General features: G+C 49.6%; 1 protein-coding gene across 1 annotated transcript; it reads left to right on the top strand.

Annotated features, from left to right (window-relative positions):
- Nucleotides 1-3,613: 3,613 nt before the first annotated feature.
- TBP (TATA-box binding protein) lies at nt 3,614-20,311 on the top strand (the record flags this gene model as incomplete). Its single annotated transcript, XM_084228848.1, has 7 exons — nt 3,614-3,667; nt 6,726-7,093; nt 9,585-9,672; nt 12,873-12,964; nt 18,171-18,338; nt 19,360-19,454; nt 20,232-20,311. The coding sequence occupies 7 exons, from the start codon at nt 3,614-3,616 to the stop codon at nt 20,309-20,311; spliced, it is 945 nt and encodes a 314-aa protein (XP_084084974.1).
- Between the last annotated feature and the right edge of the window lie 1,220 nt (nt 20,312-21,531).

Genomic DNA, 21,531 nt, shown 5'->3' with positions numbered 1-21,531 from the left:
CGGGCTCGGCTCCCGAGGGCCGCGCCCCCTCCTGACGGGCAGGAGACTCAGCGTCGGGCCGCCCGACAGCCGCGCAACCAGGGAGCAGCGGGCGAGGCGGCCGCTCGACGGCGGGAAGGGAGCCCGCCGGCCGCGCCCCGGCCCCGGCGCCGCGTCGCGCGGGAAACGCGTCCGACTCGGGCGCCCGGCCGGGTCCCGCCCGGCCCGGGGGGCGGCGCGCGGGCGGCCCCGAGCGGCTGGGGAAGGACGCTCGCCCGCGGGTCGCCGCGGAGGACGCGGGCGGGGGAAGCGCTGGCCGGGCGGCCCGGGCCCCGCGGGGCGTGGGCGCGGCTCGGGCGAGGGCTGGGGGCCCGGACGCCCGCCTCCGCGCGCACCGCTCTCCCGTCGGAGAGACGCGCGCCCCGCGCGCCCCGGGCCGAGGGCGGCGGGAGGCCGGGCCGCGCGTCAGAGGCCGCACAGCGGCCGTTTAAAAGAGCCGCGTTTAAAAATCCCTGTCGCGAGGACCTGCGCGGCGGCCAATCAGAGGCCGCGCTGCCGCGGTGGCCCCGCCCCGGAGCTGCGGCAGCGCTCTGCCCCGCCCCTCGTTTCTCCTCCCTCAGTACCCGAGGAAGCACAGGAAGTGACGCAGAGCCCACAGTTCCCATGGCCGCCGCTCCAGCTTGGGGAGCTCGTTGAAGCCAAGGGCGGAACTGGCGGAAGTGACATTATCAACGCGCGCGGGGAGTCAGTAGGGCCGGGAAGGTGGCCGTGCGGGCGCTCGGCTGCCTGCGGCCGACTCGGTTCTCTCAGGCGCCGTCGCTGCGGTGACTCCAGGTAACAGCCTTCGGGTCTTGCTCTCCTCCGCGGACTCGGGCAGCGGCGACTGCGCTCGCGAGACTCTGGACGATGGCGCGAGGGGGCGCGCAGGCCGCGCGGGGACCCGGTACCGGCCGCTACCGGCCGGCTCCCGCCCGGCGACCGCTCGGCTGCGGCCCGCTCGCGGCTTCGCGGAGTCGGGCGTGGGGCGGGGCGGGGCGGGGCGGGGCGGGCGGGCGGCGGGCGCCGCGGCCGGTCGCTCTCCCGGGGCAGGCCCGCCCGGCCCGCGCCGGCCGTTTGGTCCGGTGACACAGTTGCGCGCCGCCCTTGTGACGACCGGCCCGCGGCCCGGCGGACCCGGAGGCTGTCGGGCGCGGACTCCAGGTGGGCGTCTGGAGGCGCCGAGGCTTGTGTTGGCGGAGCCCGGAGGCCTGGGCGGCGCTCGGACCCCCCTTCCTGGACAATGGCCGTCTTCGCGAAAGGCCGCGTCTCGGGCTTCAGCTTCCAAAAGAGGAGCCGTTGCGCGGACGGCTCCGCCGCCTCTGCGGGAGCTCGTGCGGGGAGTGCGGCTCGCCGCCGCGGGCCGGGGGAGAAGGTCCCCGGGACCCTGGGCGGAGAGATGCCCCGAGAGCTCCTCAGAGTCGCAGGCTGACGTTGGTTGCCGAACCCCCTTTCTGGGGTTGAAACCCACCCTCGCGAGCCCCGGCCTCGGGCCTAGCAGTGCCTGCCTCAAACCAAGCGTCCGCTGCCAGTTGAGCCCTGGAGTCGGCCGCACTCCTGGCAACGTACACCTCACCCTGCACTGCAGAACCGTGTCCTGGCCGTGCGGCCCGAGAGGCCCGATGCGTGGCTTCTGCTTGCTGTCGCATCCCTGCAGGGACCCTCGCACAGCCCTGCTACCCAGGCTTCTGTCGGGCTTAGCCTCTTGGTTGATCTTATACTTGCCCATTTCGTTGATCTCTGCTCACTCAGCTGCCTCCAAGTGAGCCGGTCCCTGCTTTGTCAACACTCCTTTGGAGCCCTTGGCAAGTTAGTTTTTAGTGGCTTTTCCTCTGTAGCATGTGTGCATTCAGGCGTGGCCACATGCTCTGTGCCAGGAACTGTGGAGGACAGGCAGACACCCTGCTGCTTTCTGCACCCAGGGGAGTTAGCTGGTGTGTCCCTGCCACCGATGACACTGATGCCGAGGACTGTGTCCTCTTTTACATTGGCAGCACTTCTGTCGTTATTAAGAACGCCTTGGGAAAAGTACAGTTTTCTTATATATCTGATACTTGTTTTCTGAAGTAGTGTTCTTTTATTTCTTTTTGGTCTGTTCTGCGGTAAGTCTGTAGGATGTATAGTCTTTGGGGTCCTTTGTCCTCTCAAAGCAATGGTCAGATTCTTTTTTTCATTCAGCAAATATCTCTGTTTCAAGCATAGGTGTGGCTTTGACATGTAACTTGTAACTTGATACCTGTAAGTTCCCTGAGACTATCTTTTTAAATGATAATGATAATGTTAAAACTGAAACGCTATAACAGCTAGCATTTATGCTATGCTTACCAGTGGTATCCTGGCGTTGGTCTTGATTTTCAGTCGGTCAGTCCTGTGTTGATTCAGTAAGTTCTCACAGCAGCCTGAACAAGTTGGGCATCCGTCTGAAGTAAACTGGACCCAACAGCTGCAATTGTTTGCTGCTTTTGTCTAACAGTCATTCCAGACGTTTAGCCAATAAAGAGATGGTGATATGAGTAGAGCCAGATACAGGTAGAGTTTGTATTTCTATGTTCCTGAGGTGGTAATGTTATTACGTATGTAGAAACATGGTGTTTTGTTTACTTTTGTGTCTCTATTGCTTCTATCACAATGTTAAGTTAGTGGCTCAATAAGTGATCACACTAATACATATTGGATTTGATTCAATATTTATTGAATTTAATGCCTAAGGCATAGATTGTAGATAATGTAAAATTGAACAGAATCTTTAAAAACCTGAATTTGGCCCACCTGTACTTCATATACAGTACTTAATAAGTGTTCCTGTTCAGATAAGACAGTTTGCTTAGGAATTCATTTTCTCTAGGTGTTTTGCCTCCCCCCCCAATTTTTTTTTTAAAGATTTATTTTGTTTATACAAGAACTGGGGTACAGACCAGATGCACCGGAGGGTGAGAGGATTCACCAGAGACAGAGCGGGGAACAGAACAGGCAGACTGATGAAAAACACTGCTGAGGGGAGCAGCAGGCGAAGCAGGAGAGGTCTGCTCGCCATGTGGGTTGCTCCGAGGCGGGCGGGGAGCAAACTGGCACTACAGAGGCCGTGGACAGCTCCACAGAGCTACGTCAACCTCCTGAGCCACCAGGGAGGCCCTGCCCCCCCAAATTTTTAATGTTGATTATGACACCTTTATTGTGAACATTATGAGAATATTTAAATCAAGCATGTAACAGAACAATTTTTGTTCCTTTGGCAATTTTGCATGCAATCACAGGACGGGGAAGGAGTAAGATTTCACCATTGTAAGGTAAAAAGAAATATGTTCCAAATGGCTTCACTGGGGTCTATTGCCTGGGGGCGGGACGCGGTGGAATGGGATGTGCTGTTTTGTTTTGCATGTAACCATGAAACTGGCCTGTGAGACTGCAGCTTACCTGTATTCTTACATTAAGCTTCAGACTTTTTCCATGAGCATCATACTTTCATGGTGTGTGTGAAGATAACCCAGAGGGTTGAGGAAGTTGCCGAGGAGAGTGTGCTGGAGATGCTCTAGGAAAAGCTGAGCGCCGAGAGCTCCACTGCAGAGAGTTGTGACTTACCAAGAAGAAAGTGAGCGCCATGGATCAGAACAACAGCCTGCCACCGTACGCTCAGGGCCTGGCCTCCCCTCAGGTAACACAGCTGGAGGATGGAATCCGCATTGTTGGGTAACAGTGTATAGGGGAAGAAAGGAGTTTGACCATCTATTCTTGATAGTGGATTTATGTTTTCCTAGGCTTCCCTTATTTTGTTGAGAACTTCTGTTAGGCTTTGGTAGACATATAGTGTTTTATTTGGGGGGATTAATGGAAGTTAAACTATGTGTCTGTCTATTAAAACATCATCTTTTGATTAACACTTATGAAACTCTCCCAAGTGATGATAGGATATTTGATTATGAAGGTAACTCTCCCCAAATTGTTTTCTACTTTAATCTTTCCTTTTTATATTTAAGGTTCCAAATTACATATTTACTTTTTTTTAAAGATTTATTTATTTATGCATACAAGAACTGGGGTACAGGCCAGAGGTGCAGAGAGTGAGAGGATTCACCAGAGACAGAGTGGGGAACAGAACAGGCAGACTGACTGAAATACACTGCTGTGGGGAGCAGCGGGCGAGACAGGAGAGGTCTGCGGTGCCATGTGGGTAGCTCCCTGGCTGGCGGGGGTTGGAACTTGTGCTGCAGAGGGTACGGACAGGTTCACAGTGCTGTGCTTAACCCCTTGCACCACCAGGGAGGCCCTACATACCTAATTTAAAAAAAATGAAAATAATCTCTGTTGGGGTATAACCTATGTACAGTAAAAGTACTGCTGTAAGTGCGTTTTCAGAGGTGTATGCACTGCCCCTTGCAGTCCTGCCCCTAGTCCCAAGCACCTGCTGATCTGCTTTCCAGCGCTAAAAAGAATTTTGCCTCATCTAGTGTGTTATACAATCAGTCATCCACTATGTGCTCTTTTTGTGTTTCTTCTCTTTGCCAAACATGTTTGTAAGTTCCTTTTGCTGCCAATGAGTTCTTCCTCATTCAGCTGCTCCACAGTCTAACACAGTCAGACTGTTGCTGACATTAGGCTTGTTTCTACCTTGGAACTCTTATGGATGAGAGTGCTGTAGATATTAGGGTTTGGGCTCTGTGTGAACAGCTTTTATTTTTCTAATTTTTAGGAGTGGGATTGCTGGGTCATATGGTGAGCGTAGGTCTGACTTTACAAAAGCGACAGACTGTATTCTCGAGTTCCATAGCAACGTGAGAGTTCTCATTACTCCCGACCTGCACGGGCACTTGGGGTTTCCGTCTTTACTTTTAACCATTCTGGTGGTTGCACAGTAATGCTTTGTGGTTTTAATTTGCAGTACTTATTGGCCATGCATTATTCATTTGTCAAATGTCCTTGTCATCATCTGTCCATCTATTAATTGGTTTATTTGTTCATCTTTTATTGAATTGTAACCCTTCATGTATTCTGGACATGAGTCTTTTCTTAGATGTTTATATTGTAGATGTTTTCTCCCAGTTTTCTGGCTTACTTTTTAATTTTCTTTTTTTTTTTTTTTTTTTTTTAAGATTTATTTATTTATTTATACAAGCACTGGGTACAGTCAGAAGCGCGGGAGGGTGAGAGAATTTACCAGAGCCGGAGCGGAGAGAACAGGCAGACTTGACGAAGTACACTGCTGAGGGGAGCAGTGGGCGGCAGGAGAGGTCTGCGGCCATGTGGGACCCTCGCCTGGTGGCCAGGGCTTGAACTGGTGCTGCAGAGGCTGCGGGCAGCTTCGCAACCCGGCGTTCAACCACTGCGCCACCGGGGAGGCCCCACTTTTTAATTTTCTTAATGGTGTCTTTCAAGTAGTAGAAGTTGTTTTTTTGTTTTTGTTTTTTTTTGAAATCGTTTTGTAAGTTTTTCCCGTGGTTAATATTTTTGTGTCCTGTGTAATCTTTGCCTTCCAGTGTGTTTGGGATTTCCTCCTTGTGGTTTTAGTTTTTACGTGGATGCCTGTGATCCATTTTGAGTTCATCTTTATGTATAACATAAAAGAAGACATTGCAAAACTGTTGTCTCAGTCTTTTAAGTTAATGTAACCTGAATTTTTTTCTAACCAGAATTTTTGTAGAAATAAGTGATAGATTCAGTAGAAAACTGGTGCTGTAGGACTTCAGTGTGTGTACCAATTTAACATAAATATCTTAGACATTTTAGTTTATGTTTTCTGCCAGATAAAGTGATAGAAGTGGGAAAGATTGTTTTGGGGTGGGGGGGGCAGGTCTTGCACAAAGTTGAGAACTACAGAAAATTATCCTTCCACCCAGAAATGGTGGTTTTGAGAGGTTTACAGAGGCATCACAAGCTCTGCTGACTCTGTAGGCTCCTTGGTCGTGGTGTCAGGGGAAGATTGGACTGGGTCTCAGGGAAGCTTGGTTGTGATCATGGTTCATCTACTAATAAGATCTGTGGGCTTGTTCTAGTCATTAACTCCTGTTAATATCAGTTTTCCTATCTTCGCTGTGGCAAGAATAGCATCTGTTTTCCCTTTTCCAAGGGCTGCTGTGAACAATATCTGGGAAAGATTAGAAACATGGGAAGGTAAACTGATGCTGTTCTGATAGATGCATTGGGCTTGTTGATTTAAATTCCTGATGGACCTTTGTGAATAGTATTTCATAATTGTCATCATCATTGCTAGCACTTCAGTGCTTTCTGTGTGCCCATCATCCTGCTGAGTGCTTTAAGTGGGTATCTCTAGCGTGACCATCCAAATTGGGACAGAGGTTTTGAGGGTGAAATGGGGCGCTACCCAGACATTAAGCTAGGGTAGTAGTTTCAGCTGGGTGCGCTGTCTCCGTTGTCTCCTTTATTCTTTCTAGCAACCCTAGAGTATTATTATTATACAGATAAGCCTGAAGGATTAAGCAACTTTCTCAAGCTCACATATGTAATAAGGGTCTAACACCAGCAACTTTCTCAAGCTCACATATGGGTCTAACACCAGCCCTAAGCTCTTAAACCTCCTGTGTCACAGTGAAGGAGAAGGTGATCTGCACAAGCAGGTGCATCCCTGGTGATGCCCAGTAACCCATTTGTACCTGGAAGGTACCTGTCTTTGCATATCACACCCGTGTGTCACACACCTGCGGCGCACACACACTCACCTCCAGCCAGTCTAACACTGTCCCCCTGGCTTTCCACAGGGCGCCATGACTCCTGGAATCCCTATCTTTAGTCCAATGATGCCTTATGGCACAGGACTGACTCCTCAGCCTATTCAGAACACCAACAGTCTGTCCATTTTGGAGGAGCAGCAAAGACAGCAGCAGCAGCAGCAGCAACAGCAGCAGCAGCAGCAGCAGCAGACAGTGACGGCGGTTCAGCAGGCAACAGCCCAGCAGGCGACACAGGGGCCGTCGGGCCAGACGCCACAGCTCTTCCACTCACAGACTCTTACCACTGCCCCCTTGCCAGGCACCACTCCCCTGTACCCCTCTCCCATGACCCCCATGACCCCTATCACCCCTGCCACACCAGCCTCGGAGAGCTCTGGGATCGTGCCACAGCTGCAGTGAGTACTCTGCGTCCTGTGCTCGCCCTTGGGCCCTGGGCCTGTGATGCTGTCCTCTATGTCTGGATAGATGGTTCATTTATGGGAGCAGCACAAATGGTTCTTGTGTATCAAAGTTTGCTTTCTCATTTGCGAAAGGGAAGCAGAGCTGTCTTATTGAGCCTGTGCCCGCAGTAAAACTCTCATAACACCTTCAGAAATTTGGAAGCGTGTATGCATGCACTTGGGCCAGTGAAATCCAGTAGATTTCATTGTCATTAAGGACATTTCCCTGTAAGGACATGTCCCTTGATTTGCTGCGTCAAGCCTTACATAGTTGGGAAGATTGTTCAGTCACAGAATCCATGCAGTTCATTTGTGGTCTTTGTCTTTCCTCATTGGTTATTATGAAGGATGCATGTAAATCTTTAAAGCACTGTGTTTATCTCATAAGCTCAGGATGGCTGTGCTTGCCCTGAATGGACTTTTCTAGCTAAATGAAGTGAATTCTCTAAGTAATAAGTTGGAGGGGGGCAGGAAAAATTTCTCCTTTAAACACATAAAAAAATATTATATCTGTCAAGGAGAAATATATAGCTTTTGCTTTTAGGTTAACACTCACTTGAAGGCTTATTTGTAATGGTTCCACTGCCACTTTCCCTGTAAGCTATCTCTGATCATTTCTAGAACTAAGTAATGTGTATCCACAGGTCCTGAATGCTCCCCCAAGACCTTAGTCTTGCTTTGGGTGTTTGTTTGATCTGACACAAATTTAGAAACAAAATAATTTAATGTTAATGGTTTTAGAGAGATTGCACTTGTTAGTTCACCTTTGCCAGGACCATTCCCCACTGTCTTCTACCCTTGCCTGGCTTCTCTGGGCATTTAAGGTTATCCCTCTGGTTTAAATCTCTTATAACCGGTCCAGGTAGCTGTTTGTCTCTCGCCAGCACCTATAGTCCTGTTACTCCATGAAGATGTCAGTCAGCAGTCACTCATTTTCCACTGTCAGTTACTGAGAGCCCTGCTGGGTGAGAAGTCAGTGGCCTCAAAATCTTACAGGCTTATGAAGAACTAAGGTAAATAAGAAAAATACATTAAATAAATTTAAAGAGGATTCTGGGAAGATGGCAGAGTAGGAAGTCTATCTCCCCTGACAGCAATTGCTCTGTGAAGTCTCTCTGATGTAACTATTCTGGAACTGGAGTCTGCTGAAAACTTGTAACTACCAGAGGAAAGGCTTGAATGGTAAATAGCTGTCCGCCTTAGTCCATGTCAGCTCTTAGCACAGCAGTGGTGGCCCAGCTCCCAACCATGGCAGTCAGCTGTGCCTGTCTTCCTGGAGTAGCCGCCGCACGGATTGTGGAAGCCAGGGGGTGAGGGAGGACCCTGTCCTCCAAGTATCAGGATCTCTGCTCTGGTCACAGATTGCTGCTTCTCGTCACAGGAGCAGACGCAGAGGAAGGCGGCCATTATTGAAAGCCCCTTTGGCTGAAATGACTTTCCAAGAATTTAAAAAGTTGGTGCCCTGTTTTTTCCCCTGCCCCCTCCTTTTTTCTTTTTCCCCTTTTGGGAGCCAGACATTAAAGACATTCAAAACAAGTACATATATGAGGGAAAAGTATCAGTGGAAATGACTGAAAGATAAGAGAAGTTGAATTCACACCTGAATTGCCATGTTAGTCCATGGGACAGAGATAGCCTACAACCACTGAAACAAACCAACAAAAACCTTAGAGAAGGGGGAGAATCTGATTTCTGGAGGTAGAGCATTATTAGATTCAAATGTCCAATGGCCAAAAAAATACTACAAGGTGTACAGGAAAACAGAATAAAGATTTGCATTTGCTGCATGTAAATTTTCATTAAGTTGTTTTTCACTATGTGTTCTTTCTTCTGTAAGTTCATAAAGTGGTATCAGAATACTGAAAAATGAAAAGACCATCTGAGCAGATACTAAATTAAAAATGTCTTTTTCTTGATTTATTAAGGATTAATTGGAAGAAAAGCAGGTTTCCTTTGTCAAAGATACTGCATTCTTGTTCTTTTAAAACATACTTATTTTGAGAGAACAGAGAAAGTCATGCCTGCCTGTTCTCTTGATAGTGCCTTGGGGTCTGGTGCTCTCAGCTCTTTGAGCCAGTGCACATGAGAGGCTAAGGCTCTGGAGAGAGACAAGCCCAAGCCCTGACTTCCCCATGCAGGCGCCAAATGTACCCCGAGCAAACCCCCACCACCCCCCACCCCCCGTTGAAGCCTCAGCTTCATCTGAAAACAGGGTAATGGTGCTATCACTTCCTAGTGTATTGTGGCTATCAAGTCAGCTGTCTGTATAATGTTCATTGTGGCATGTGCTACTTATTAATAAAAGTCAGCATTTTTTCCTCTAATTTAAAAATTAGTTTGTTAAACTTAGTTCTAATGAAAGGGTCACATTTCTAGGTAAGCATCTAACACCTCATCCTGTAAAAGTTAAGTCAATAATCATGTTTTCTTTTTATATTTCTTGCAGAAATATTGTATCCACGGTGAACCTTGGTTGTAAACTTGACCTAAAGACCATTGCACTTCGAGCCCGAAATGCTGAATATAACCCCAAGGTCAGAACAGCTTTAATGTCTTTGCCATATATAATTACAGTCCCCGTATCAGGAAGTTTTGTGTCCTGTTTGTTTGTTGATACCAACAAAATGAGGATTTAAAGCTAAATGTATATCATTTCTGACTGACTACCACCTAAAGAATCTAGGAACTCAGCCATCTCTAAGATAAACTACATTTTTGGAGACCATGTAAAGCCAGAGAACAGAATATATAGTGTTTTGAAAACTACGTGAAATAGAATGACATACTGCCCGGACTCTACCTCAGAATCATCCAGTGGGAGACCTGGGAAAGGAGCGTATGGATCAGACAGTTGTCCAGGAGCGTATCAGTGCAGAGAAGTTTATTGTCGTCTTCTACCTTGTATAACCTAAATTTTTCTTTATGTAAAAAGATCGGAGAGTGGGAATGAAACTGTTTTGGGTTTGAGTAGCAGCTTGAGTACACGTTAAGAGTTTATCCCTGCAGGAGTGGGAAAGGTACTTTTTTTTCAGGGTAGTAAAACGTTACCTTCAAAGAGGAGTAGACATTCGGAGAGGCCCACTGAGAAACGGGCCCCTGTGCGCAGACGTTAGGTTGGGGCGCTCCAGGCCGGGCCCTGGAAAGCCAGAGTGACTCAGTAATCGGACACAGGCCATTGCTTATGGCAACGTCCCTGCGCACCATGAAGCCAGCAGCACATTGGCTTCCTCTCATCAAAGGAAAGTCGGTGTCGGGTAAGGAAAGGAAAGGAAAGGAAAGGCAGGAATCGTGGGAATGGCTGAATTCCCTGCCAGCGGCCTTTGTTTGGGGATGTCCCTGTGAGCCCTTGCGGAGGGGCTGTTCTCTGGGTAGTGTCTTGGAGTCTGGTGCTCTCAGCTCACTTCCTGTACCTCTCCCAGTGCCGCCTCAGGTCAGCCGGGCCCGTTGGCCTCTGAGGGCGTCGCTCTTCTCTCGTGTCCTGGGTGGGTGGCCCGGGTTAGGGCAGAGCAGCACCTCAGCGCTTGGTGTTAGCGAGGAGGGGGACAGTGAGGATCCACTGAATCTCATAAGAAACACAAGCTCACTTGACACCCAGTTTCTTAGTTTGCTTAAGCCTCACTAGGGGAATCAACTCTCAGAGTCAGCTTGGTCAGTTTTAGGAACCGACTTTTTTTTTCAGTTGTTCTCCCCACCCTCCTCCCTTTAAACTATTTATCCATGTGTTTAAAAATGTCTAAGCAATTGTACAGGTGCTGGGTAACTGGCCAAAAAGGAGCTGAGAACAGCTTTATTATCTGGACTTTATTTAACCAGTGAACGGATGGAAGTTTGCTGGATGAGCGGTTTCATTTGTTTTTTTTGAGGCACAGCCCAGGTCACATGAGTTAGTCCAGGCATTAGCCAGGGTAGGAGTCAATCTAAAGAGACAACCAGACGCTTGCGCCTCTTATAATCCACGTGTATGTCAGGGTCTTAGTCGGATGTGTCACTGAGGTTTCTGTGTCAAACACTGTGGGAGTCAGACAGCCAGTTTGCCGTGGAGTAAGCACAGAGGACTAGTGTGGCTGAGAAGGGGCAGCGGGTGTTCAAGCTGGGTCTGATTAGAAGTCTTGGAAATCTCAGCTCTGGAGGCCTTGCAGGCAGAACCCGCTCCAGCAGATTCTGGTACAGCCTGTGGGGTCCGGGGTTGCGGCCTAGCCCTAACCCTAACCCTTCCTTGCAGGGGGATCAAGGCGAGTGTGTCTCCAGGGCAGCCCACTGGCCCCCGGGACACCAGAGAACTGTGCTCACGTGCTCCTTTGAGTTTAGAAGAAGAATCTAAGGAAGAAAAAGATTAGTCAGAACTATTGTTTTTTTTTATTGTTTTATCATTTAAAGCAATTTACCTTTGACTTTAAAAAATACATCAGCACATTAAATATGAAAATGTGTATCTTTGTTAAATTTATGATGATAAACTGTAGCAAATCCTTAATAAGGACATAACTAATATAATCATATTAACAATTACACTTGGTATGTTGGCTCCACTAATTCTGCTACCTACAATCCAGACATAAGGAGAAATAGAAAGTCAGTCTCAGGAAGTGCCGCGCTGGCTGTCCATCAGGTGGACGGGCCGCTGGTGGTGGCTGTCTTGAATTGTAGCAATGAAAATGTATATCGAAATCATCCTTTCATTGATTAAGTGGATGGTTACTACATGGCATGCAAAAATGAGAACCAATGGTAAATGGAAACTATTTAATAACTGGTGTTTTTATCTTAGGACATTATCTAAGCATTAAAAAACATGTATGATTGTCTAAGATTTTAGGTAAGGTCTAGAAGTCACCCTTTAGCAGTCTGAATGATGCATAGCTTTGCAATTAGTCTTTGATCTATCATAACTTAATTGCACGGTTTTGTAGTCTTTAATGAAATATTCATTATTTGACACTGGTAGGACCAGCAGAGGGAATTTAGGAGCACAAAATAATTGGGCTTTTCCTGAGACTTGTGTAAAATCAGAGCAAACACACAGAACAGATTTTAAATTCTTAAAGCAATCTAGTTTGTCAGTGAGTCATCTCAGTTAGAAATATTGTTTGAATTTTTCTTAGGCAATTAAAATCCGATATTAAAATTATGTTGAAAGTAATATTTGGCTTCTTATCATGCTATCTAGTAACTGAGGTCATTAATTCAACCTACAGTCTAAATCCTTTTCACTTGAGTTACAATTTTAGCAAGAAAAGCATGTTTAAAGCATAATCAGTAGAAATTAAAAAAAAAACTTTTCTTTACATTTATATAAGTGATCATAAAATACTTTCTAAAAGCCGGTTGGAAGCAGGAGCTTACTTTACTATGTACTGATCAGCTTGTGATCGAATTTATTGATTCCTTTTTATTAGTTTATTTGTCCCCCAAATCATTAATAAGACAAAATTTTTAGTTATAGCGCGCATCACGATAAGCAGCACAGCATGCCCGAGCTAGGAAGGGCGATGCTGGCGCTGCGTGAGGCTGTAGCTGCGAGGCATCTAGCAGACACACCCGGTTCGCCCACGCACACATCAGCCCGGGCACTCAGTCTGCGCCTGCTGCGTGGCGGGAGGGCCCTGCGGGCGGGACCGGGCTTCGGTAGCCCTGCGAGGCACGCCCTTAGCTGTGAGCTCTTGGGCGGCTGCTCGGCCTCTGGACCGGAGTGGGCCGGCCGGCGCGGCCTGGTTAACGCTGCCTCTCCTTTCAGCGGTTTGCTGCTGTGATCATGAGAATCAGGGAGCCGCGCACCACGGCGCTCATCTTCAGCTCGGGGAAGATGGTGTGCACCGGCGCCAAGAGGTGGGTTGCGGGAGTTCAGCCCCTGGCCTGTGAGCTCCCAGAGGAGGTGCGTCTCGCGGTCTCAGGGACTAGTCTAGCGCTTGAATAACATGGTGTGTGGTCGCTGCGGCCACCAGTGCTTGGTTACATTTTCTTAAAACCAGGTGAGTGTGGACATACCTACCACGTTTTTTCCATACAGTTCAGTTGCATTTTCTGTGCACTTGATTATATGTGACATCAAGACTTACTGAGCATTCCTTTATGTAAACAAATTATTATGTAAACAAATCGAATTTATAACACAGATTCATCCCCGAGGTAAATAAAAGATTGTTCAGGAATCAAGTGTCAGTGGGTGCTGGCATGGCACACCTGGCATGGGACGTTCCAGTGTGCATGGACACGGATGCCACCACCCTGCAAGACAGTAGCTGTGGCCAAGTGCCCCTCTGCCAGGCTGTCTGGCTTCATTAGACCCAAGTAAATGAGCTAAACTCCCACTTGGGTATGTGTGCGTAGAGGCAGGGCTATGGGTGCTGTTGCTTATTCTGAGCTTTTTCTTTTCATTTGCTTATGTTTTTCATGATTATTTTTCTGTTGAAGAGCTGGGGTGTAGGCCAGAGGTGCAGGGTGGGGTGTGTGTGTGTGTGGGAGAGGACTCCCCAGAGACAGAGTGGGGAACAGAACAGGCGGATCTGCTGAGGGGAGCACCATGGAGCCAGGAGAGGTCTGTTGTGCCGTTTGGGTAGCTCCCTAGCCGGGGATGGACTCAGGCTGTGGTGGTGACAGCCTAAGACTGACCCCCGAGCCACAGGGAGGCCCTCTTTTTATTAAAGACAGTTCTCAAGGTATTTTTTAATTTCTGCTTTGATTTCCTCTTTCATCCAATTGTTATTAAGCAGCATGTGGATGAGTCTCCATGTGTCCATATCTATCCTTATAGTCAGTGTCTCGTTTTATTGGCACAGAGAAGGTTCTGGGTGTTGTTTCAGTCTCTGTGGCTTTATCAGCTTGGGTCCTAAGATCAGATCTGTTCTTGAAGGTGCTCCGTGTGCACTTGAGAAGCGTGTGTGGCAGTGTTGGGGGGAATATTGGCACCTATGGGCCCCCTTGTAGAGCGTCGTTTCCATACGTATGTCCTGTTTCAGTCTGTCCACTGTTGTGAGAGGGCTACTAAGGTCCCCTGGTCTCGCTGTGGTGTTACCACCTCTTTAAATTCAGTTACTGTCTTCTGTTTCTCCGTGATCTGGTGCAGACATATTTATGGGCGTTCTTTCTTCTCGCTGACACAATGTCCTCTCTCGCCGCCTCTCTTCAGGCTGTTGTTTGGATGTAAGTGTAGCTGTTCCTGACTCGTTTGCTGCCATTTGCTCGCCTTCCAGCCCATAACTCTTAAGTCCGTGCTTGTTTCTGTTGGTGAGTTTCTTGTAAACAGCAGAAGGTTGGATTTTGTGTTGAAGTCCATTCACCACTCAGCCACTCTACACCTTTTCATTGCAAAGTTCAGGCCATTTATAGTTTAGGTGGTTATTGAGACATAAATACTCATTGTCCATTTTGTCATGTATTTTTTGAGGGCTTCCTGTCATGTTCCAGTTCCATTGTCTTCCATGTTACCTCTGTGGTTTTTTGTTTGAGGTTCGACTGAGGTTAGTACATGAGGGCTATTGAGCGACCCATTGGGCAGGCTGGTCTCGGGCTGGTTCTGACGGGCCTTGCGCTCACTCCCCACCTCCTCCTCCTCCACGTTGAGTGATTTAGGTGTCTTTGGCCTTGATACCCATTTTCTCATTTTATGATAATCCCTTTGGGATTTCTTTCACGTGCCGCTTGGTGTTAATAAGTTCCTTTAGTTTTTCTTTTTCTGTAGAACTCCTTTCTCTTCTGTCTTGTTAATCCTACTGGCTAAAGGATTCTGGGATGGAAGGCTTTTCCTTTAAGTACCTGGGATAGCTCTTTCCAGTCCCTTCATGCTTGTCCTATTTCTGTTCCGCTTCTGCGCGCAGTCTGACGAGGGTTTCCTTACAGGTGCCCCTTTCTTTTCTTGGTGTTCTTGGCATCTTGCCCTGTCATCGGTTCCCCAGAGCTTTGCTACTGTGTGTCTCCTTGTGTGCCTGTCTGGATTTATTTTGCTTGGGACTCTCTGGGCCTCACTCGGATCACAACTTCTGGCTCATTTCCCAGATTGAGATGGTTTTCAGTGATTCGTTTTGTTGTTGTTGTTGTTGTTTTTAAAGATTTACCTAGGGCCTCCCCTGGTGGCGTAGGCAGTTGAGCGTCGCACTGTGAAGCTGTCCACAGCCTCTGCAGCGCCAGTTCGGTCCCAGCCAGCGAGGGTCCCACATGGCGCGGCAGACCTCTCCTGCCTGAGTTGTCCTAGGGAGCTCTTACGCTGTTTTTGCCTTTTAAATTATTGTTACTCTTTTTTCTCTACCTGGTTCATTGTTGTGTTCTCCTGCATTGTTTTCTCAGTCTCGTTAATTCACTCCAGGTCTGCTGTGGAGGCCCTCAATCTATTTTTTAAATCAGCCAGAGTCTCTCTTAGCTCTATTATTTCTTTTTGCAACTGCCTCATATTTTCCTTCTCTCTGTTTTGTTGTTGCTTGATGCCCACTGTGTTTCACGCGTCCGTTGCTGTTGCCGGGCTGCTGCCCGGGTCCCTCGGCTCTGGCATTGTGTCCTCCTGTCTCCTCATTTTCAGTTTGTTAACGGATTTCATTCTTTTTCCTTCTGTGCTCTCCCAGTGAAGCTCTTTCCAAAACAAGACCCTCGGGTCAAGTATGTCTGTGGGCTTGGTCCGCTGCACCTTTCTTCCTCCACCAACATTAAACCCCGAGGTGAGACGAGAGGGAGCAGGACGGCCCTCCGTGGCGTGAGCCCTTTGCTCATTTCGGAGGCCAGTGTGGAAGAGGACACACAAGAACTTTTTCTTGGAACTGGGTTTTGATGAGAGGTGCCTGCAGTAGGTAAAAAGAGGGAGGTCAGTGGCCTCCAAGGGGTCACCTCCAGCAGACTCAGGGAGCTGAACTGCCAGGGGGTTGCTGGAGCTGTGTGGTGGGGTCCACAGTGACCCCCGGGGCCAACTCCTGGTGTGGGTGGTGCCTCCGGTCTTGTGCCCACGCCCGCTCCAGACTTTTGAAGCACGTGCTGCAGGATTGGGCTCCAGCTGACATGGGGGTCTGCTCCCACTGTAGACAGCAGCTCAAGGTCTTGTTGCGCAGGGGTTTCTTTGTGAGAGTAGCAGGTGCTTTGGACACCTTGGTCCGGGTCAGTAACCTCTCCTGTGGGGAGGTCAAGGTGCTCTGGCCTGCTTTGGCCCCAGGTGTTCTGTTCTAAGCCTCAGACTCAAGCCACGGCCCTCATGCTGCGCGCACCTGTGCCCCTCCCACCAGCACTGCACCCTCACCCTGGTGCCTGTTCACGGCCCCCACCCAGAGCAGTGCTGGGTCTCGGCCCCCGGCTGGTGCAGCAGGTTCTCTGCACCACAGACTTGTCTGTCTCGCATTGGGGGCCATCTGACGCCTGCAACCGTCTGGGCTCTTTGGTTTTGTTTTAAGGCAGTCATGGTGTGGCCGGAGTGGCGCGCCTGGCTTCGGCTGTCTGTGGGCTCCCTGTTGGGCCTGGCGAGGGCTGTTTCATCCATCCAGCAGCCCCCGCCTGGCCTGCCTGGGAGGGCGCCCCGCTCGGGTCGAAAGCTGGACACTCTGTGGTGCCGCTGATGCTTCCACAGCAAGGGCGTGAGCTGTGTGTCCCTGTGTTCCAGTGCTCAGGCAACAGCATTCGTGGCTGATTTTTACAAAAGTAATTTGAATGGTAATTTTTTAGTTTTTTTCCCACCACCATCCCTTACACCTCTGGCCCTTCCTGGCCCCCCGCTTCCCCCCAGTCTCAGAGCCATCTTCGTCTGTTGATGACCACTGGGTCTCGGGCATTTGACTTGCCTTAGCGTACGACCCACCCCCACGGTAGGTGGCGGCGGTTGTCTTTCCTGGCGGCTGAGAGGGGCTCGGGCGTGGCAGACGGGCTGCCTCCTGCCCCGCGTTGTCAGCCGCGCTGCGGGAAGTCACTCCTCACGCAGGGAAGGACAGTGGTGGGGCGCGCTCTGGCTCTTGGGCGTCGACTTTTCCTCAGGCGGCCCAGGCGTCTGTCCCCAGGGGCAGCTCTTCCCTAGGGGTCCTCCAGTTTTGCTTGGGCTCCCTGTGTAGAACGTTGAAAGCTTTAGTCTCCCCAGGACCCAGCTTTCGTGCCTTTCCTGCGTGGGGTTTCGTGCAGTGTAAGGCCCTCGCTGTCTGGAGCATTTGTGGATAGACGAGTCACTTTGTCAAGAGAAGAAAACACAAATTTACTTTTCTCCAAAAAAAAAAAAAAAAAAGCACCATGCGCGCATGTCAGCCCGTGGCTGGCCCTGCCCTGGCCTGCGGCCTGTACTTTTCCCATAAGCTCTGTGTTGTTCATCATGACTTTATCCAACAAATGGGTTGCAGGAAAGGATATAAACAGGACAGAATTCTTGTCAGTATTTTCCTATTAAAATGAAGCTTGTGGGGCCTCCCTGGTGGCGCAGGCAGCTGAGCGCCGCTCTGAGGCTGTCCACGGTCTCTGCAGCGCGGGTTCCATCCCGGCCGGCTGGTGAGGGTCCCACATGGCACGGCAGACCTCTCCTGTCTCGCCCGCTGCTCCCCTCAGCTGTGTTTTTGGTCAGTCTGCCTGTTCTGTTCCCCGCTCTGTCTCTGGTGAATCCTCTCAGTCCCCACACCTCTGGCCTATACCCCAGCTCTTATATAAAAAAAAAAAAAAAAAAAAAAAGAGTAAAAAAAAAATGAAGCTTGTTAGTTTTCTTCTCAGAAATTTGTGGGCTAAAATACACAGTATTGGGGCCTCCCTGGTGGCGCAGGGGTTAAGTGCAGCGCTGTGAAGCTATCTGCAGCCTCTGCAGCACGAGTTCAATCCCCGGCCAGGGAGCTGACCCACATGGCGCCACAGACCTCTCCTGTCTCCCGGCTGCTCCCCTCAGGAGTGTATTTCAGTAGATCCGCCTGTTCTGTTCCCCACTCTCTATCTGAGGAATCCTCTGACCACCTGCGCTTATGGTCTACACTAATTCTTCTACAAACTATTTTTTTTTTAAAAGAATGTTCCTAATTTAGGCTTTTTATAGGTGATTCATCAAAATAACTGCTTTAGCTGGCTTTGTGTATCGATATCTCACTTTTTCCTTCCCTAGTGAGGAACAGTCTAGACTAGCAGCAAGAAAATATGCCAGAGTTGTACAGAAGTTGGGTTTCCCAGCCAAGTTCTTGGACTTCAAGATCCAGAACATGGTGGGAAGCTGTGATGTGAAGTTCCCGATAAGGCTGGAAGGCCTCGTGCTCACCCACCAGCAGTTCAGCAGGTGAGTCTGGGCACGGTCTGTTCAGTACTGTCTGTGATCCAACAGCAGAATATTCCGTGGGTAGGAACAGGCGATGTGGTGATCAGTGTGGTCATTAAGTTTCTTCCTCATGTCTCTGGTGATACCTGTTCTTACCTGCCTCCCGCTTCCCATTTCCCTGGGTGACCTCCAGAACTCCCCTAGCTGCGATGACTTTGGCTCTCCTGTCGGAGGCCAGTGCACACATCCTCAGCCACTCATGTCCGTTACTCCCCTTGCTGGACTGTCCTCATGGCCGAGGAGTGCTGCCTTTGCGGACGGGCCACGGGTCTGACTGTTGGGACTTCCTCCCACCTGCTTTCCCTGCTGCTTCCTGGTGGAGCAGGACAGCCCCTGCTCACCTCTGCAGCCCCTGCGTTCTGTCCCCTGGATGCCACTACCTTGCTCGGGGCCTGCTGCACACCTCCTTGCACCCGGGACAGTCTCCTTTCACCTCCCCTGGGAACGCCCACTCCAGACACCCCCAGGTCTCTTCCATAGAAGCTAGCCTGAATTCCCCACTGGGTTCGACACATACGCCCTGGTTTAATCTCAGAACTAACAAAAAGGAGGCTGCTACGCTTTGGATAAGACTCACGACGCACCCAGTCTGCAGTCAGGGGCATTCTTCAGCGAGCGTCTCTTCCATCGCTCTGGTTATGGCCCCTGACCATAGTTAACATTTCAGCTTCAGGAGATGAGCTGGGAATGATTTTAAAAATCGACGCACCTAAATTTGTCCAAAATGAAAATTGATCAGAGAAACTGCACAATGTCAGTAAAAATCTCTTTCTTATGCCAGAAAACGCAGATTTGGTAGGAATGGGCTGGCAGGCCCTCGAGTGCTCTGTGTCAGCGCACGGGGCCTGTGGTGCCGCTTGGGCAGCTGGCTTCGCTCACCGGCCAGTTTGTGCCTTGGCCTCCCTTGTCCAAGCTCTCATTTTGTGTAAAAGCACAGACACAACTCTTCGTTTCTGAACCATTTTTGTCTTTTTCCTTCTAGTTATGAACCCGAATTATTTCCTGGTTTAATCTACCGAATGATCAAACCCAGAATTGTTCTCCTTATTTTTGTTTCTGGAAAAGTTGTATTAACAGGTAAGTCAAGGGGCCTCCCCGGGGGCGCAGCGGTTGAGCACTGGGTTGCGGTGCTGCCTGCAGCCTCTGCAGCGCCGGTTTGATCCCCGGCTGCTCCCCGGCCACCAGAGGAGGGTCCCCCATGGCGCGCAGACCTCTCCTGCCGCCCGCTGCTCCCCTCAGCAGTGTCCTTCGGTCCTTCTGCCTGCTCTGCTCCCCGCTCTGGCTCTGGTGAATTCTCTCACCCTCCCGCGCTTCTGACTGTACCCAGTGCATGCATAAACAAATAAGTAAAAACATGCCTCTAAAAAAAAAAAAAAAAAAAAAAAAGGTAAGTCAAACAGGAAGTAGTGTCCTGTGTTTCAAGAGCAGCCTTTTCTCTCCATGTTAAGACTAAGGAGCATGGCTGGCCTGTGGAGGGAGGGGCACGGCACCTGGCGTGTTCTGCCAGAATCAGGGCCTTGAGGCTTTGGGTGACAGTGTCAGCTTCTAGACAATAAAGGCAACGGTGGGGAGAGCGAGGCAGGGCCCTTCCCACAGCGCCAGTTGGGCGCCAGGCCGGTGGAGGACCAGCAGAGGGTGCTGGGGCCACCGCAGAGGGGGCTGGTGTCAGCCCAGACATTGCTTTTGTTCAGAAAACAGGGGCTGGGGCAGGTGATGCTGCCGCCAGTGTTCCAGGGCCTGCGTCCACTATCCTGCAGGGCATGGAGAGAATTCAGCTTGCGGTTTTGTTGTGATCACTGTCAGCGTGTGAGAAGCCATGCTAGACTCTCACCCTCCTCTAACTGGTCTTCACAGGTGCTAAAGTCAGAGCAGAAATCTACGAAGCATTTGAGAACATCTACCCCATTCTAAAAGGCTTCCGGAAGACGACGTAGTGGCAGTCTGATGCTGGCCTCCCACCTGCTTGGTTTTTAAAACAAATCCGTTTGGTACCTTCAAGTGGCAGAGTTTCAGGGCCGCGTGTGGCCAGCGGCCTCGGGCAGTGTCCCGTGCAGTGGGAGCTGAGGGCGCGGCCCGGAGCCTGGTTGCTCCAAGTTGCTCGCGCTGTGCTGCTACTTGGGTGGCGCTGCCCGTTTATTTATATGTAGGTTTTAAATACTCTGCTGTTGACAAGTTGGTTTAAGGGGCAAAGCTTTTAAGTGTTAAAGCCACTTCTACAATTGATTGTACTTTTTATTTTGTTTAATTTCTGCCCCATAAACCAGTTTTTATATTTCTACCAGAAAAGTAAAAATCTTTTTTAAAAGTGTTGTTTTTCTAATTTGTAATCCTAGGGGTCATTTTTGTGCCAGACACATTCCGCCTGTTCAGTGTTGCAGGACAGAGTAGATGTCAGCGGGATGGACGTATGTACAGTTTTTTTCAGAGCGCTCTGTACAATAAATGCTATTCATAAAAGTGTCAGATTCATGTGCTAAATGAGGCCTTGTCAGGTTCACGTGATCCTCCCGCTAACCCTGATTTTTACATAGAAACTGTGTTGGTCAGCGCTGGTATCAGTCCTTTCTTTTCCTTCTGAGAAAACGGGTGAGATGTGAACGGCTCAGGTCCACTCACACGGCAGGCCCGCCGCATCCCGAATACTGAGACGCCTCCTGCTTCCCAGGCCATCGCCTGCTTTGCACAGCCCACAGGTGGGTTGGTGCTTCCACAGATGGGCACTGACACCCAACCATGACCACAGCAGGCGCTCATCCTGACGGAGCAGCGTTTTCCTCAGGAGTTATCAGGTAACAATGAATCCTTAGGTTTTGGCATTTGGGTTTATTTCTTTTTCATTGTGAAAACTGTCCAGTTGAGAGGCATGTCACCAGAATCAGAAAGGGAAGGTTCTTTGCCCTCTCCTGCTGTTTCCCCAAGTTGACTACTACATTCCTAGTATCCTAAGAGCCTGCGTGTGTGCAAATTCTTCCCTCTGAGGATGCTTTGGTCCATTTTGGAAAAAAAAAATACTAAAGCATCCATCTGTTATCACCACCCAGAACCCTCAGCCATCCCAGAAGTCCCTCCTTATGTTCAGCCACAGCCGTGCAGTACTATTCCAAGTCTCAATTTTTCCCCATCACTTCCTTATGGTGGTGGGACGGTAACCTTG

The sequence above is a fragment of the Talpa europaea genome (assembly GCF_964194135.1).
Source record: "Talpa europaea genome assembly, chromosome: 2".
NCBI lineage: Eukaryota > Metazoa > Chordata > Mammalia > Eulipotyphla > Talpidae > Talpa > Talpa europaea.
This window is presented reverse-complemented; position numbering and strand designations above follow the sequence as displayed.